The sequence below is a fragment of the Suricata suricatta genome, chromosome 3, assembly GCF_006229205.1.
Source record: "Suricata suricatta isolate VVHF042 chromosome 3, meerkat_22Aug2017_6uvM2_HiC, whole genome shotgun sequence".
NCBI classification, from domain to species: domain Eukaryota; kingdom Metazoa; phylum Chordata; class Mammalia; order Carnivora; family Herpestidae; genus Suricata; species Suricata suricatta.
This window is the reverse complement of record NC_043702.1, coordinates 72,058,946-72,078,852: the sequence shown is the minus strand read 5'-3', so window position 1 is coordinate 72,078,852 and position 19,907 is coordinate 72,058,946. Positions and strand designations below refer to the sequence as shown.

Here is a 19,907-nt window from a genome sequence, read left to right as displayed (position 1 = left end):
TCTGGAACCTACTTGACAGCTTGGTCCTTGCCTAATTTATTTCATTTTTTTAAAGTGTTTATTTATTTATTTTGAGAGAGAGAGAGAGAGAGAGAGAGCAGGAGCAGGGGAGGGGCAGAGAGAGAGGGAGACAGAAAATCTCAAGCAGACTCCACACTGTCAACACAGAGCCCGATGTGGGTCTTAAACTCATGAACCATGAGATTATGACCTGAACCTAAAGAGTTGGATGCTTAACCTATTGAGCCAACCAGGCGTCCCCATGCCTAATTAATTTCTAATGCCAGCATTTCACCTGGCCCTTAGATTCTCAATATTCTTTTGAAATATATGGATTAACTTGATTTATTTTTCTGTTGTTGTTTTTTAAAACATATCCAGTACTGAATTCACTAAGCATATCTGATAGAGTTTCCATAGTTAAGAAGTTGACAGATCTTTGTCTGGCAAAAATGTTTCACAAGGGTGACCTGGGTCTACAATACCTATAATTTCTGTGTTATTTTGCTAGTTAGTTAGAGCTTCAGCAGTGTTGCCCTCGAATCAAAGTTCTCTAATTTCGCTCCCTGGATATTTTGTCCTTTCGAGTCAAGGGAATTGCCCTGATTTTATGATGACATTTGGGTAAGATATTTAAGCTGTTAGAAGTTATAAAGAGGACCCTGTGGTATTAAATGTAACAAACGGCTCTGAGTGGGGTACACGCACAGATTCTCTTACAGGAGCTTTGTGAGCCCACACCGCCCTGTTACATACTCTCATCGTAATTGGGCTCTGTGACACTCTCTCATCTCCTAAGAGTACGTCAGGCCGTGAGAACTCCTCATGGCTTGATGCTGATGTATACTTGGGTCTTTTGAAGTTTGAGGGTTTCATCTCTACCTGGTATATGGCACCCATAGTACTGTTGGTCCTACCCAATCTGGAAGAAAAAGGGGTGTCTCTGTAAGAAAAGAAAACAAAAGCTAGTTCCATCCCTAAGAGATTTATCACAACTCTCAAAGAAAGGGGCAGAGGCCTGACTTCTAGAACCTAACCTATCTCTGCTCAGCCTCACCTTTACCAAGAATATCGTCTTTTCTTTACTCATGGATACTCTGTACTGGGCTTATTTGTCCTGACTTGTATTTTTCTTTGTAATTTCATAATACTATGCTTACCTGTCTTAGACTGTAAATCCCTCCATGCCAGAGGTTATTTTCTTCCCTCCTCTCTTTTGATGCCTCTGGTCTCTTTTCCCATTTTATACCCACTCTAACAGCCCTCCAGAAATAGTAGCCAACACATAAGAGGTCGGACCTAGACTTAGGCATGATGTGTTAGAGTAGCCTAGAGATGAGGGGCTGGAATGTGTGAGATGCTTGGGGACAGGCATGAACGCGAGTTCTGCAGGCTTCGAAACGATACCGCCTGAATTCTCTGTGGGTCAGGATGGGTACCGGGCCCTGCTCTGATCCTCTCACTGCCCCAGAGTACGCTACCGCCATGAAATTGTATTGTCGTATTTTCTAGTTGTGATTCCTTCCCAGTTTAATATGCTTCTAGTTCTGATTTGACTTTTCCCCCAGGACAAGGCTAAAATCTCTTCATTATAATATAGACAGTGTACTGCACTTTGAATACAAATTTATCCATGTTCAGAGTAATTTTTCTTGTGATTGTCTCTACCCTGGAGAAGTGCCTTTAATGAATTACATACAAATTGTGTAATTTAAGAAGTTAATTTGGTTTTCTGGTTACACAGGACTAAAAACAGCCCTTGTAGAAAGAGATGATTTCTCATCAGGGACCAGCAGCAGAAGCACTAAATTGATCCACGGTGGTGTGAGATATCTTCAGAAGGCTATCATGAAGTTGGATATTGAGCAGGTAATTGTGTACGCTGGTTGTTAAGCAAAAAATTGCAACTATGCTTTTTTCTACCCAATTAAATCAGGGTGGGTTTTTTTTTTTTATGGCTTTTAACATTTCTTCCTGTTGGAAATACCTATTTAGTGTGTATTCTGCTGGAGTATCTTTCAGGAGAGGCGTGTCATTTCTTCCCTGTAGCATCATGTTTATGGGTGATCAGTGGCTTTTTCTACACAGGCGTGTCAAAGGAGCAGACTTACAAAATCACTTTTGGATATGTTGCCTTTTAACAATTGTGATTGTTTCTTTGTTCTTTCATTTGTTTGTTTTACGATCAGCCACCAAATTGCTACTTTCTGGGAAGTTTAGGGGGTAGTCTTGTAGTACAGGAGGGTTCGATTGATCCTCTTAACTGTGATTGCAATCAGATGCTCATATTGTCACTGACATATTCTTAAGGAGAAGATGATCTGAGTCATGCTTTTCTTATGTCACACTTTATTGTGTCCAGTCTGCCACCATTTGAAAACTGCCAAGGCAGTGTGGAAGATGACATTTCCCAGAGGGGTAAAAAAAAAATCAGCTGAACTCCCTATCTGCTTCTGGTACATGAAAAACACAGCAGCGCTAACTTGACATTGTCAGTTTTGAATGTGTCCTCTTTCCTTACGTGTCTCATCGGCATCATGATGGATGCAAAGAAAAGAGCATTAAGACTTGGAATCAGATGACTTGTGATGTGTTCCAGATTATTTATTCCATTTCTATGAGCCTCGGTTTTCTCATTTTTAAGTTAGTGTTATAATAATAATAATAATGCTAGTTCTTCGGAGACGCGTAACGAGGACGAAAGGAGTAAAGACAAACGCTTTTCTGTAATCTCTGAAATACGGTGCAACTCCTAAGTATTATCTCTGCTTGTGCTAGTGGAGGGCAGGAAGGGGACATTTAGCATGAATACGAACAATCTGTTATTTCTTACATGGGGAAATATTATAGAGGACCGAGAAGGCGGACAATACAGAGAATGCAAGATAAATTGTTACAATAATCTCTGAACTCAAGTCAGGAAAATATCTTACACCTGGGAACTCTGACAGCATGTTTTTCTCCTATGCAAATACAGTTAAGGTTTCTAAAAAATCTTTCAGGTTGACAGCATGATGTATTATTAGAACTTTGATTAGGAGGGAGCGATCCTCACTCAGAGGTAGAGAGGTTTCTGTGTATCAATCAGTTGGCAGGGTGTCTATTTGCCATTTGAAAATATTATGATCTGTTACTGCCAAACTAATTTTCTCTGTTTTGCTTTTCAGTATAGGATGGTAAAAGAAGCCCTTCACGAGCGTGCCAACCTACTAGAAATTGCTCCCCATTTATCAGCTCCATTGCCTATAATGCTGCCTGTTTACAAGTAAGCCTTTTGATATCATCTGTGTACTATTTGCGTAATTGAGGTCCGTAGAAGAACACAGTTTTAATGGAAATCATTCCTCAGTAGATAGTTCTTAATGTACTTTTAATTGGTCCTAATCTTTAATCCTTTTCAAACATTTGCCTTTGTTGTGTTTAAAAGTGTGGCTTTTCCTAAATTACCTTTTTCTGACCCAGCTCTAAGGGCTTGATCTTGAAGGCCAAGGAGGTTGCACTTTATATTTACGATTAGTGTTTCTTCTCCCAGTTTACTGAGAGTCTGTAGATGAGCAACTGCGTTCGCACCGGGGAACAGAAAAGGGTCGTTTGCACGCTAAAATGCATAGTTAAAAAGTATCTCCCTGCAAAATCCGAACCTCTTATGTACCCACTCCAAACCGAAGCCGTTTTGGCTCATCTTAAATTTCCAAGTTAGCCAAAGCCAAAGTTTGATTTAGAGTTGTCGGATTGTAATTTTCCTGATTTTGTTAGAGCTGATCCATTACGTCATCTTAATGGAATACAGGTAATATGAGACAGTGGATTATGTAACTGCTAGCCACATGAGGGGTTGTGGGTGCCTAGAAATAGATTTTATAATTTTTGTCCATATTTTGTTGTAGCTTGCTCAGGACATCGCAAGCCTGCGATTCTCTCCCCTGGGTGCACCTTAGAGTCACCCAGACACCCAACCCTCATATCTGTATGTATGTTTATGTTTGTGAGAATTCTCCCTAGAGAATTCTCATCTGCAGCGGGTCGAGAAGCACTGCCTTAGGGATGATTCATTTAGAGTCTCTCTGATTCATTTACTTACATAATTCAGTTCAGTTGGGGGGTCAAAAACAGTTCTGTTGTTCCCTCCTGTTTCTTTTGCAGTAAGTACACCTCTAGATACACTTTGCTTTTCTTAAATGAAAAGTCTATTATAACTTACAGTGCCTTTCTAGAATGTTCTACCCTGTGTCTCAAGAAACCTTTCCCCCATTCATGCTGTAGGTGGTGGCAGCTACCTTACTACTGGGTAGGCATCAAGCTATATGATCTGGTTGCAGGGAGCAATTGCCTGAAAAGCAGTTATGTCCTCAGCAAATCGAGAGCCCTTGAACATTTCCCAATGCTCCAGAAGGACAAACTGGTTGGAGCAATCGTCTATTATGACGGTATGTGATTTTTCTTTTTACAAGACACCTTTCTCTTACTCACGACCTTATAGTATGTTCTTAATGAGATAGTTTTGCATTCTTACTTTTAATGCTCGTCTTCTACAACATACAAGCACATGTGCGTGCGCACGCACACACACACATACCTACTCACCATTTGGTCTAATATTAGCTGAAAAACTACTTGTGGTGTTTTGATTTTAATATTATTCATTTTTGTATATTCTTTTTCTTCTTTGATTTCTACTTTGTCTCATGGTTGGTTTGGTTCATTTTCCATCATTATGAATTTGGACCCCACCCTCATGCCATTTAATTTGTTCCACGTTTGCCCGTGAATACTTGCCTTATGAATATATTATAATGTTGAAAGCAGCTGAATATCTGTTAGGTTTTCTAGATGAAACCTCTATTTTCAAGGGGTTATAAACCTAGGGAAAAATGCCCTCTGGGCTGAAATTGAAATGTTTGTGTTTTGCGCAGGACACAATTCCTGAACATATAATTTATGTGATGAAGGTAGATGAACATTGCATCTGTTAAGCCAAAGCCCCAGTTTCTATTGCTTATTTTTTGTTGTTGTTATTAAATGTTTCCTAACAGTAACATTATCTATTATCCATCTGCCATGTGCTCCCTGTTCATTTTGTGTGTGTGTGTGTGTGGGTGGCTATGGGTATGTGAACAATATAATTTTATACACTTTTATTTGAAGGAACTAACCACTTAATGTCTCCAGATGGACCACAGTGCAACACAAAACAAAACAGGAAAAGCCATTTGTGAAATTGTACTATAGTTTTAAAGGGTGTATGGAATTGCAAGATAGTCCAGGGATGGATGTCCATTTATAAAATAAATAGCTGGACACAGATAATTGTACATGTTCAAAAAGTCTTGGAAATTTTGTGACACAAAGGACAACTTGGGCTCTATAGCTCAGCGTTTGTTTTTTAACCCTGTTATGTGATCTTTTGTATTTCATCTTAGATACTTAAACTCTTAGGATGAAGAAATATGTTCTGTTGTTGTTGTTTTCAGGAGACTTTGATATTTATACTTTATATTATAGGATATCCTCAAGGCTACCCCCCCTTTGTTTCTTCTTCTCAGTGTTATATTTCTAAATCAATTTAGCTGTCTGCCATCTTCATGTATGAATACAGAATGTATACGTGCAGAGGACAAATTCAAGAAAACGTCCTGGGAGCAACAATATTGGAAAAATGTTAAGGGTCTTAGACAAACATTAAAAGCTAGAGAATTCACAATTTACAGTGCCTTCCAGCATCTCAGCACCACAGGGGGGACACTTAACTGCTTTTCTGATGCCCTTGTTGGGCCTACATGTTAAAGGACAACCTTAACTGTGAATTTGCTTTCTCTGCATCAGACCCTTAATGCTAATCCATTGTAGTTTAGTGGGTGATTATATTAAAGAGGTTTTTGGTCCAGGAGGAGTAAAAAGGCATTCTGCAAATGGCATCCTGCCCATCCTGACAAGGAAGGGTTTGTGCCCTCTGAGTCTTATTACTCATCCCTCCTGCATAAACCCTCTCAAATACTTGGTCATTTTCTTTACCAGGTGATGTACCAAACACTAACTAGTTTTATTTTTTAGCCTGTGTATATCTGAATCTCCTTGAGAGGACTATGAGTGGATGTCATATCTGAATTTGTGGCATCTGGTTTTTGTTGGTTTGATATTGTTATGGTTTATTGATTCCACGTAGAGAGACCAAGGGAAATCTATGTCACATGTGCAGAAGAAACATTGTCCAATTAGAAACAAGAGGAAGAAGAATTTCTTTAACCTAAAATTGGCTTTTAGGGTGCTCCGGTGGCTCAGACATTTAAGCATCTGACTCTTAATTTCTGCTCATGTCATGATCTCATGGTTTGTGAGATGGAGCCCCTATGTTGGGCTCTGCGCTGACAGCACAGAGCCTTCTTGGGATTCTGTCTGTCCCTCTCTCTGTCCCTTTCTTGTGCTTTCTCTCACTCTCCCAAAATAAATAAACAAAACAAAATAAAATGAAATAAAGTAAAATTGGCTTTCATACCTTGTTTACAGGTTGCAAAATTGTAGTTCAACAAAGGGTATTGAAAAATATGAGAACTGTTATTTAAAATAATTTCAAATTGGCAGTTGGAAGTTGACTCTAAAACTCTTAAATCTTGAAGGGATAAAATAATTCTATTCTACTTATTTGAAATTATTTATATTTATATTCATATCCCTGTTCTGAAATAATACAGGTCCAACTGTGTCATACTTGAGGTGAGGCAAAACAAGAATGTGCAACAAAGTGTAGTTTCATAAGGTTTCACAACTGATTTCAATGACAGAGCAACTCATGGTTTACCTCATGGTGCGATGAGCAAATTAAATATTGCTGAGCAAGTGCGGGAGAAAGGAGCGTGCAGGTGAGGCGTTACTTGTAACAAGTGTGTGCTCAGAGAAAGAAGGAATGCCTTTGCCCTTGACCAAAAAGTAACATTATCTTCCTGTCACCGAAGTATTCAGAAAGGGAAAGGTACCTGAACATTTACTGTTGCAAATGAGGTCAACACATTGTGATGTATAAGGTAAAACTTTCTTAACAAGAAAAGAAAATTCTTCTTTTTAACAGACCATTCTGAGAATGTAATGAGTTACCCAAATAGTGTCAAAATGAATTTGGGTTGCTTGAAATAACTTTTTTTAAACTGAAAATAATTGATTTCAATGAAATTCACATAACATAAAATTAACCACTTTAAAGTAATAAAACTGAACTTCTCAATGCTACAAGAAGTTTCGCTGACTAAAAACTCTTATTAGTAATTCATTATACAGTTGCTTCAGCACCAATGAAAAGTGAAATACAATGGTACGGAAATACAGTAAGACTAGTAAACGTTGCCATTACCTTAGACCAGTGGCTCAGACAGTCGTTCAAGTTCCTTCAACACTGAGATGTTAGGGCTTTGAGGCATTCCCTCTAATGTCTAAAATGTACAAAGATCAACATATTGTTTTCTTAATGATGTATAAGAATAGTTCATCGTAAATAAATAGTGAAAGCCATTGCATTTGATTAAGGCAAAATGTATTCCTCCACAAAAGTCAATACGGGTAATAAAACAAATTCCACATACTTTTGAATGTAGTAATTATAGTGGTGATTATGTGCTTGGCATAGGTATGCTCCATTCCCATATTTTGTTGTTAAGTGCTGAAAAACAAACTCACCCATATGGAGGAATAACTACCATCTTTTTCAGTGCAAAGTAAATGTCAAATTTCTCAGTAAAATTCATATGAAATGAAAGTTGGGATGGGAAGTGACAGATCAGGTTATATTTTCTTCTTATATTCTGTTAGAGAAAACACACAGTCAACTCACTGGTTTTCTGACTGAGACATAATCTCAGTGTTTCCTACCTGTTTCTTGCTTCTACTACCAGAGAGCCATCGGCTGAACGCTGGCCATGGCCATCACCCCTAATAAGGCGGTACCAGGTAGCTTGGTGGCTGTCCAACTCTCCTAAGTCTGCCAGAAGTATTTAAGGCATGAGAGTCTTGGGTGACTTGACATGCTATAAGATGGGAATCAGGCTGGAGGGGGTGTGGGTGTCCTCAAGAACTTACGCTGTCTTCCTCTGTCAACTTTACTTCAGTCTTTCTGTTCCCAGAGTATGATCTTTGCTGCCAGTCTGCTTGGACTCCAGTTATCCAATCCAGCGCACAGAACATGAGATATAATTAAAAATCATTAAATATTTAATACCATTAAATACAGCCATTAAGCTTCTATAAAATGAAACTGGAGAACAAAATTACGGCTTTAAATTCCTCCTTGTGAGCATCAAGCCACTGACAGAGAGAGATGTCTGTTATTTCGTACCCAACGATGCCCTTAAGTATTCCTTATGCACATATGAAAATAGCAACCTACAGGAAATTACATTAGCTCTCCTAATGTAAATAAAAGTTGGTTATATCCATGTTTCAAAGGGGGAATTAAAGCCCAGGTTTCACTAGAATATTCATTTTTATTCCAGCCTAAAACTCAACAGCATACAAATAGATGAATTCGGCTCGTGAGAGAGCAAAGCCAATTTAATCTCTGACTCCCCTGAGGTAAATGTAGTTCACGGTCCTGCCCCCACCCCAACCTCAGCTATAATCCCTGGCTCCTGGAGGTAAAAATGCACTGAAGTGAGGAAAATTCTGCAGCAGGATATAATGATCCAAAATGACAGGGACAATAATGACAATGAATTTCATGTCTCCCAGTCATGAGCTGGAGATGCTTGACTAGGCTGACTTCTACAATTAAATTGTTACAGGTACAGCAAGAGATGCAGTTAGCTGTGTGCTTTGGGGAACGATGCCTCTGGCAAAAGGCATATTGTGGAATCCAGACTCTTTTGTTAGGAACAAACTATTACTCCTCTAGGCAGGCACCCACAGTTGTATGCTTGAATAAAAGAAATCCTGGGTTAAAGACAAGTCTGTTAAGGTGTTGATTTTATCTATTTGGAAACCTAAAAAAAAAAATTAATTACCCAATAACACAAAGGTGATTTTTTTTTTTTTGGTCTTATGCTTTTGTTTCTGTTTTTCCTTTGAGCCCCTGGAGTATAAATCAAACCTAAAGATGGCCCTTTTAATCCTCATTTACACTATTGGCAAACAGTTGTTGAACTAATTGGGAGCTACCAACTTTAAACCTGACAGACACATTAATTTCTTCAGAGTAATAGAAATAGGTTGAATAAATAACCAAATGATGGGATTTACAAACAAAATAGAGTATGGTTATGTGAGTGTGGGCTATGTGCTCCTCAGTATAATCCTTGTAGAGTTGCTACAGTGACCTCTAAATTTGATGGTGTAAGCCTTCTGGTGCACACAAGACCATCCACTGGGTGTAGAAGAACATATTAGAATGTCTTCTTGGATATTCAATACCAAATGCCTTATAAATGTCTTTTTACATATGGTCCAAATGTCTATAATCTGTAAGTACAAGTACTTATATATATAAGTACAATAGTGCAGGTATTTAATTTATCAATAAATTACTTATTGGGGTTATATGCTGACATTTACTTTACTTTGGGGATCCTAGACTTAATTTTTCTTTTTTGAACCACTGGGTTAGTAATTTGTCATCATTTTAAGTCTTTCATAACTGACTAATTTGAATGTTTTCAAGATAGATGTATTCAGCTAGAGGAAAAATTCCCCTGGAAGAGGAAACATCCCCAAATCCATTCCTTCATTTCTCAAGGTCCAATTTTTGTGAACTTTGATAGAGGGCTCTAAAAAACTATTGGCAAAGAGGGAGTATTCTCTTGGGAACCTCAGCATTATCAAAATTTGGCATGATGCATTAAAACTTATTTATTGCTTTTATTTTTATTTCCATCTTTAAAAATATAATACATTTATTTAAAAATGTAAAGTACTTGTATTTGCCAGTAATTCTCAGCTCTTACCCTCTTTATTTTTTTAAAGATCCTTATTATTAAGATCCTTATTATTTTTTAGGTTCCTTATTATTGTATATACTGAGGTATAAAATTATGTAAATATTATGTAAATATTTTTGCATATAAAAAGAATACAATTAGCATATATACATATGTGTATACATATATATGTATATATTATATAAGTGTATACATGTGTGTGTATATATACACACACACGTTTATATATTAAGATCCTTATTGTACATGCTGAGGTATAAAATTATGTAAATATTATGTAAATATTGGTGTATATAAAAGAATACAGTTAGCATAAATACATATTTATGTACATATATATGTACATATTATATATATATGTATACATATATACAACTTGGGATCCACATCTAACCTTAAAACCAAAAATATTGCCAATACTATTTGTGACTTAAAATTGTGAATACACCCCATTTCATCATCCTGGCTCTTGCCTAGAAATTACTGCTATTATGGATTTTATGATTGGAGTTTTTTTTATCCTATGTAAATGTTTTTGAAAATAATCTATTGGTTAGTATTGCTTTTAAACTTTGTAAAAGTATAAGATGATGTGTTATGTAAGTTGATATAAAAACTTTGGAAAACAAATACTTCTAATAAAGTTAAGCACACACACACACACACACACACCTTGTGATTCAGTAATTCTGTTACTAAATGTGTGCCCTAGAGAAACTCTGACACATGTCCACAGTGAGATATGTACAGAAAAGTTCATTGCAGCACAGGGTATAATTTCAAAAAAGAAAATAATTCAAATATCCATCAAGAGACCAATGAATAAATTGCCTGTGCATTCACATAATGGAGTAAACCAACACTGGAAGTGAATGAACTCCACTGAACTAAACAACACGATGAGTCTTAGAAAACTCATGTCAAAACGGCAAGATAACTCGTCTCACAAATGTGAACATCACAATCATACTTGAAAACTGCTTTCCAAAGTGTCATAGTGCAGTTGAAACACTCGGCATTATGGAAGTGCATGACTTAGGTTTACAAACTTTATGGAGCTTTGAGCCTCACCTCATACATCTATGAATTTAGGCTTATAATACCTCACTCATAGTGTGTTTTGAGATCTAAATGAATTACTAAACATAACATAACTTTATAAGTATAAAACATTATTTAAATATTATTTGTTTTATTTGGGTCAATTTTATGGCTATTCTACAATATTCATAAAATTCACCAAATTTCTCCTTTTCATGTCATAAAGTGAAGCATCAGTTCTACCAATGTCTCTTTATACATACAAATTTGCAGATTCTTCCAGGAAAAAAAAATGCAAAACATTCTTAGGAGAAAGGAAAATTTTATGCAAATAGATATACTCCAGGTAAGTATACCTTTGAAATTTAAGGGTTAAAAAGCCCAATATTCTAGAAGAACCTACTCTAAAGTTATCCACCTCTTAGACATTGATCTAAAACATATTTAATATTTCTTCTTGTGCATATGTAGGTTAGACTTACAGGTTAAATAATTTTTATCATGATTCCCTGCTGCCATCTTTTCCATTGTACTTCTGCTCTTGTTATCTGTGAGTCAGATAAACGGAACTGGCATCATTGCTCATATAGCAGGCATATTTTTTTTTTTTTGCCCCTGAATTCTGCCTTTTTGCTATTCAGTGTATCTGGATACCAACCAATGGTAAATTAAGTTTGACATGTACCCCTAAGAAACAAAAGTTACAAATTGTGGCTTCAAAGGAAACCTTGAATAAATAGGACATATTTGTGTCCACCCGGGCTAACATCTAACATATGCTTTAGCTTCCCGATGATGAGACAGAGCAAAATAGCCCCTAGGAAAGTTTGCAATTGTTTATTACTCACGTGACCAGCATGTATTAAATACCAAGCTTTCATCCCCTTATAATTAGTTTTTAAGAAAATCAAAAGCTACATAAATAGATTTAATAAGGTGTAGCACACTAAGACAGTAATCATCCCTTTTCTACTCTGTATCCATACGAGCTTAGAAACAGTACTAAAATGTACAATAATAGGCTGTGTATGCATACAGCTTGTTTGAGCAGGTAGTTCTGGTGGGCTCCTGGTGAGCTATCTGCCCCACATTTTGTTGCTCAACTGACCCTTTGTCTTTTAAATTGAAGTATTATTGACACACAATGTTATGTTTGTTTCAAGTGTATTTCAGTTGACTTTTTTTAAAAAAGATGTAGGATCAAAGGCAAAAGCTAACGTATCATAAATCTACCTGCTGTCTTCCTCCCAGTTTACTCATTCACCAATAGCAATACTACTACTAATAATAAATAAAAATAAGTTATAAAAATAAAAATAAATTATAAAAATAACTTATTAAAAACAAATAAAACAATAAATTATAAGGCCTCTACTATTTTCTAGACATTATGCCTGGCATTAGGGCCAAATACATTAAAGACAAGAAGTCTGAGATTTCAGATTTTGAGAGAGTTTACTGCCTATATGCCAAGTATTGTGGCAAACACCTGGTTCCTATGGCCAACAGTGTTCTACATTTGTGTAGCGGAGTATGATTTTCAAAACATTTTTTGTCTCATAAATGATCATCATTGACCCAGCTCTGTATGTATGCTGGAATGGGATATTATGGTCCCTGTTTTGCAAGGGAACGGGAATCATTGATAAATAACTGGATCAGTATATTAAATTTGTGAGGATGTGAACATATGTTTGGTTTTATTTATTTGTTTGGAAGAAACAGAAAAGGAAAACTTTCTAAAATGTAGATTTATAATATTATGGCTTCTTTCAGCTACCATTAGGTTGTATGTCACTCACTTTACTAAAAAATAGAGCCCAGTAGCTCAACAAAGCATTCACACTTTGAATAAGAGAAAGTTCTGACATGTTTGTAAGTAATAAGAACAATAAAATGAACTTCCAGTTTGAACACTTACAAACTCATGGCTAAACTTCATCTACACTCTTATATACCGTCTTCTGCCCTCCAGAGACTAATTTTTCATCCATGAATATTAGTCTGTATCCCTTTGTAAAAAAATTATATTGAGGTATAATTGATATACAGTGTTATATAGTTTCAGGTGTACCTCATATTGATTGGACAATTCTGTACGTTACTCAGTGCTCACCACTGGTAAGTGTAGACACCATCTGTCACCCGCAACCTAATTATACACAGTACTGACTGTATTGCTGTACGAACAGCATTTTCACCTCCGTGACTTGCTTTATAACCCCACGGGTGCACCTCTTAAGTCCGTTGCTAAAGACTTTAAAAAAATACAACCACATCTAAAATGTTTTAAAAGTAATTTCTTAATATCTGATATCCATTCATGTTCACATGTTCCCAATAGTCTTATAACTTTAATTGGCTCCTGATTTAAAAATCAAGCCATAAAACAAACAAAATTCTAGTTAAGGTTTATGTTTGCTAATAAAGAAAGTCCTTCTATAACTATTGGCTTTCCCATCCCTTTGTTTTCTCCTTTCATTTAACAGTTCCTCTGTGTTTTCTGTACAGGTAGCAGTTGGGCTTATTCCAATCATCTGTTGCTACATAAGAAACAACACCCAAACTTAAAATATTAGTAGACCCTCTCAGAGTTCTGAGGATGGAGAACTCAGCTGTGCGTTTCCCACTTGGGATCCCTCCTAAGGCTGCAATGAGATGGTCACTGAGGCAGGAGCACTGAAAGCTTTCTTACTTGCATGTCTGGCTTGTGGGCTGAGAAGACTGGTCAGCTGGGAGCTGGCCCAGCATCTTTCTCTCTCTCATCGTGGCTTTTCCATGTGGCTAGCTTGGACTTTCTCATGGCGGTAGTGACACTTCTTCTGTGGTGGCTGGCTTACCGCAGTGAGCATACTAAGGGACCAAGGCATAAATGCAAGACTCTTCAGACCTAGCCCTGGAAATCACATGGTGTCGCTTCCACCACATTCTGCTATTAAAGTGAATCACGGGGACAGCCCAGATTTAAGGGATAGGCCATTACAAAAGTAAGAAAAATAGCAGCCTAATTTATTGGGGAGAGGAGGGACATCTTTGGATCCAGCTACAAAGAGGCTGGATCAAATTGTTTTGTCAAAAATACCTTATAAGCAATGGTGTGAATTTCCATTATACATCTTCCTGCTGCGTTGTTGTTGTTGTTATTTAATTTAGTCATAATCATTGCCTAGGTCAGTAACAGTATTTCATTAGACGTTAAGGGTACTTGTCTAGCTGTCTTTTCAACTTTGTTTTTTGGTTGGATTACTTATAATTTCGCAGCCTCTTTGCCTACCTTGAGGCACATTTTGTATAAAATTTCCATGTTTAATGTGTGTCAATTGATTATGGACACCCAGGTTGCCGTATCTCTGGCCTATGGGCACCTTCTCACATTGGCTCCTGAGCCCTTTTAATATGCTGTCAATGGTCTATGGTGACTTCTTTGCTATCTGCTATGACAAGACAGTTCACTTAACCAACTGAGCCAAGGCCCCCCTTATGACAAGATAGTTCAGACTCATCTTGAAGCTTTTCTACCCTAGATCCCAAGAAGCATAAAGTTTTGAAAAGATGAGCCACCGAGGACCCACATTTCATGGAATTAAATTTTATACCCATGCTAGCTCTTAGGTCAAAATACATCCTTCAGTATGGCCTTAGCCATCAGTAAGCCATATTTTTCTGTGAATGAAAAGTGAAATCTTACTTCCTTTCTTTGGACACCACAAAACAATGGCACATCCATTAGTTTTATCTGCATGGAGGGCTTAAAATTAGGCTGTCTCAAATGCTATCATTATCATTATGTAAAATATGCTCTATTTGTTTAAATTTGCTAAAACCTAGTTCATATCATCTGCTTGTGTTGAATGCCAATCTGTTTGGTCAGACTAAATGTTCATGTTAATTACAGCCTTTTAACTAGATGGGTTTGTTTGATCCTAAACATGAAATTATATATTACTTAGTCAAATTTTACTGTGATATTCTTTATATTGATGGTACACTTTAAAATGCTTAGGCATGGAACTAATTAATTGTAGCTTATGGTTAAGATTTCCAAGTTAGAAGGGTTTTCTGCCTTCGCTTTAGTGACATTAGAAAACCATATGCCAAGATATGTATAGTTCAGTGTGCTATGTACTGAAGCTTACAATAACTGTCTAGCGCAGTTGTCCTGAGTAATTCTTCAGATAATTCTATAATCCAGTAGGTTACATCTGGAAGGAAGGGGAGGAGGAAATAATTGTCATTGGCACTTGGGGAAATAAACAGGAAATAAAAAGCTATAACGGTCGGTCTTCAGGAACTGATTTTCTTGCTATTTGATTGCAAGACAGTGTGATGCCTCACATATCTGTTGGCAGAGCCCCTATGTGCCCACTGATCCACCCACTCTGCCATGTTGTCCAGCATTCTTACAAAGGGGATCAAGAGTCCTTACCAACATAAATGTTTAGGAGAAGAAAGAGAAAAAAAAAACAGCAGTCAAGTCTACTTTGGAGCTGTTCTGCACCCAACACACACAGCTTTCTTAGGGCAGTGGAAAGCCACGCTGGTGTCCAGCTTACAAGAAATAGCAGTAATAAAAACATCTCTGCAATAAAAAAAGTCCTACACTTGAGTTTCAACTGCTAATTCTATAGCCAAACTGTGGTGACATAATATAGAAAAACTGAAAAAAAAAGTCAATGGCACATAGTTCTTATAAATAAAACTAACACCTTAGTAGATTATATTCTTTGGAACCAAATTGAACACTATATTAGAATGTGAATTTCAAATGGGTTTCATTATTACTATTAATATTTACTCATATCACACTTTATATTAGTAAAACACTCCTTAGATCATTATATCCGCCCACAGAAAACATGAACCACACAACACCTACTTTTCTTTTTAAACTTAGCTCTGCACACTACACACACACACACACACACACACACACACACACACACAACTGCTCATGAACTTCTATAACTACTTCTCTTTTCCTATCCAAAACCAAAGATGTATTCTTGCATTCAGTGGAAAAGTAGTACCAATATGTAATTTTCTATCCATTCAGAAGATTAAGGCTTTGAGAAGTAAATTATGAAAGAACACAGTAACCAGATGAACAACTATCAGATTAAGAACAAAATCAAATAACTTGTACGTTATCTTTTTTTTTCCTTTATGTCTTTATGTCAGAGATAATTCATATAATTCTCAGTTCACTTGGGATATGTAATCGCAAAGCCTCTCAGCAAACCAGAAACATCATCACAGTTTTTCAGGAGTTTTAAATCCTTCTACCTTTTAACCTGAGAAACACAAGAATGAACACACTTGGTGATTCATGCAGCTTTACTTTCCTTCACAAAGGACAAAGTTTGACTGAAAGACAACCTACAAGAGGCTCCAGAAATTCTCTTCATAATTTTCTGCATGCAGAACCCTGGGAGCTACCTCAAATCTATTTTGGTAAAAAGAAGAGGTGCAGATACATTATTGTTGAAAAAAGTAATCTGAATAAGTCAGGCGTAATTCACTATTTCTAAACCCAGATTCTTTTCTTCAACAGTAGCCTCTTGAAATAGTATTTTTAAAAAGTAAGTGATAGTATATGTTAGATTTTAGGAATATATAAAGCAAACTAATACGTATCTTTGCCTTCACCTTCTATCTTCAACTTGCATGTTTCTTTTTCACATCACACCTTTTGGTAAGACTAGTGTCTTCATGATCCTTAAGCATGAATAAAGAGAGAAAAACATTTCTCCACTGAGTCATATCTGGTTTCTTTTAAGTAGCAAAAGGCCGCTATTTAAAAGAAGCTAAGTAGGGCGCCTGGGTGGCTTAGTCAGTTAAGCACCGACTTCAGCTCAGGTCATGATCTCATGGTTTGTGAGTTTGAGCCCCGCATAGGGCTCTGTGCTGACAGCTCAGAGCCTGGAACCTGCTTTGGATTCTCTGTCTCCCTCTCTCTCTGCCCCTCCCCCGCTCATACTCTGTCTCTGTCTCTGTCTCTCTCAAAAGTAAACCTTAAAAGAATTTTTTAAATAAAAAAAAGTAAAGCTAAGTATAAAAATTATTAATAAACATACTGAAATATACATTTTAGAGTAAATAAATATACATTTAAAATACATAAATACCTAAATGATATTAAATACCTCACTAAGTTTGATTATTTTAATTTGCTTCATTTGTTGCTTCATGTAACTGTGGTCCTTCTCTTCACCCCTCAGATTTGAATAGAATTGATTCACTGCCCAAATTTTAATTTAGACACCACTTACCTAAATTCCTCTCCTTTGTGTAATTAAGTATCTTTTGTTCAGCAAGCCTTTGACTGCACCCAGGTGTTTTTGGGGGCCTTCTGTGTGCTGGATGGGTCCATGCTTGCCTCCCCTCCAACTCTCCCCGAGGGCTCTCCAAATAGCAGAGTGGGTACTTTCCCTCATTTTTTGTACTCTTTGAGTTACAAGCTTCAGACTATTTCCCCCTGTTTAAAAAAAAATTAAATGTTTTATTTATTTTTGAGAAAGAGACCGAGTGTAAGCTGGGCAGAGAGAGGAGGACACAGAATCTGTCAGCCCAGAGCCCGAGGCGGGGCTCAAACCCATGAACCCTGAGATCATGACCTGAGCTGAAGCCCGATGCTTAACCGACGAGGTGCCCCAGACTATTTACCCCTCTTAATTCACTTTGAATTTCGGCATGTTAACTATTTTTCACAGATACCAAACTTGAAATTTTAGAGACAGCAGAAAAGTAGGATCCTATCACCTCTTTTATTGAAATTATTCTGCCGGCTTATTGAAATTATTCTGCCGGCTGCAGATATTAGAGAGCACTGGTGCCCAGAAACCAGAGGAAACCAAGTCACAAAAATTCCAAGTGTAACCATCGAAGTGATAGGAACGTAGAAGGCTACTGAGCGGTAGAGAGCTTGCAGGAAGAAAACCTTCTCTGATTTCCACCTCCACTACCTGTGTTTGATGTAGAAATTGTGTTTCGTATTGAATTGGACAGACAAGTTGCCATCAAGGTTTTCCTCACACACTGAGGGATGGCTGTCGCACACTTGGTAGGGTAGGAAAGGAAGAAGACCTTCCGCAAGAAGGAAGGTCTGTGCTGCATCCTTCAGCCACTGAGCATGGAGCGCTTCCTTCCTGGTCAGTAGGTTTGTGATTGCTTTCAGTTTTCTTTGTGTCCAGATCAAACCAGGAATCCTCTAGAAGATTCCAGACTATTGCAGCACCAAGGAGCACTGAGATTGATTGTGGCGGTCTCTCTATGTTAATCTGTTAAAGGGAAATAAAAGCTGAGCAGTCTGATTTTCCTCCATCAGCTCCTGAGCTAAGATATCTTCTGAAGGAACGTTGGAAAATGGCGTGAGGGCAGGAATTGAACTTGAGTCCCAGGCTTCTGCTCCCAGGTTGCAGGGCTGCTTGCGGAGCCCCCATCTCATCACCCACCCAGCCTTTCAGTCCGTTAAAGAATCTGATTCTGAGGGTGCTTGGGCGGCTCAGTCGGTTAAACGTGTGGCTTCCCGCTTCGGTTCAGGTCATGATCTCACAGTTCGTGGGTTTGAGCCCCGCATTGGGCTCTGTGCTGACAGCTCAGAGCCTGGAGCCTGCTTCAGATTCTGTGTCTCCCTCTCTCTCTGACCCTCCCCTGCTCATGCTGTCTCTCTCTGTCTCTCAAAAATAAATAAAAACCATTAAAATAAAAATAAAAAAGAATCTGATTCTGTCAGTAAGGCCTCAGGTCTGGGTCTTTACTTGGTGTGGGAAAATCTGTCCTTGAGAAGTTAATGAAAAGCCCAGGATGTGAAAAAATGGTTTCCGTGTAAATATTGCTGAACTTCCTGATGTATGTATGATTCTTGGGAAGAGGTTGGCTGAATGATAATGTGTTCCTTCTGAGTTGAAGTGCGCCTACCACAGATCTAGGCTTGGATCATGTGATCACCATGTCTGTTGTAGACTCTAAAACTCAGTGTCAGTACTTTCCAAGGTTTTCTTTACTTCTGTACTCCATTCTTCCTTAACTTGGGCCTTACCATTTTGGTCTTGGGATGTTTTGAGTGACTGCGAGGGAAGCAATACCTTGCAGAGCACCTTGAAATAATGTGAATCGTTATTAAGATTCATATCTTTCTTTACAAGAAGTATTCTTTGTTGCATTCTTTATATGACTAGCATTTTTAAATTGATTTATCTATTCAGTATATCATATATTAGCACCATGTCTATAGGTAATATGATAGGTACTAGAGATCCAAGAATTAAGGAAATGCTTCCTTTCCTCAAAAAGCTCTTTGACGATTGGAGGATACAGATAAGCAAACAGTGATTTTTAGTACTGCGCGAGAAGTTCGGTGAGAGGCATGTACCTCAGGTGGGTGTGGGGAGGTGGGAGTGAGGGGATCTAGAAAAGCTTCCTTAAGTACTAATTTGCTGAACTTTAAGAATGAGTGGTATAACCAAGTAAAGTCATTTGGAGAGGCTGTATGAGGGAACATTGTGGCCAGAGGCATGAAGGAATGTGGAAGACAGGAAGCAGTTGAATGGAGCGTGAGCTTCTGTAGGGGGAGTAGAGGTGTGGAGGGGCGAACAGGGCTTGGATCCTGGAGGACTGGGAAGCCATGCTAAGGAGTTTATTGTGAATTCTGCAGGCAGTGGGCATGCAGTGAATGAAAGCAACGTTTGGTGCAGGGAACTCAGGATCTAGGGAATGTACCTGAGTGATTTATGGGAAAGTCTGGGGTAAGATTTTATGCTGATGTGAAGGAAAGGAACCCAGGCTGAGAGAGGGTAGACACATAGGAAAGAGAAGGTATAATACCATGGAACAGTATCCATGTGCTTGCTCACATTTCCAGTATCCACTGACCAGATTCTCTTATATTTTTGATAGTGATTTTTGTGGCTTAGCTTTTTTATTTATAGGTCTGCCTTTCCGGGTCTTTTGTTA

The 19,907-nt window shown here is 37.7% G+C and overlaps 1 protein-coding gene across 2 annotated transcripts in view; it reads left to right on the top strand.

Moving 5' to 3' along the window:
* The window catches only part of GPD2 (glycerol-3-phosphate dehydrogenase 2), a 143,834-nt gene that overhangs the window by 71,019 nt on the left and 52,908 nt on the right, over positions 1 to 19,907 (top strand). For both annotated transcript variants that reach the window (XR_003906664.1, XM_029934551.1), the window contains exons 4-6: positions 1,745 to 1,869; positions 3,168 to 3,265; positions 4,264 to 4,427. Coding sequence is in view for 1 of the 2 variants with exons in the window: in XM_029934551.1 (XP_029790411.1) it covers positions 1,745 to 1,869; positions 3,168 to 3,265; positions 4,264 to 4,427 (387 nt within the window). In the remaining variant the exon portion in view is untranslated. The remainder of the gene's footprint in view (positions 1 to 1,744; positions 1,870 to 3,167; positions 3,266 to 4,263; positions 4,428 to 19,907) is intronic.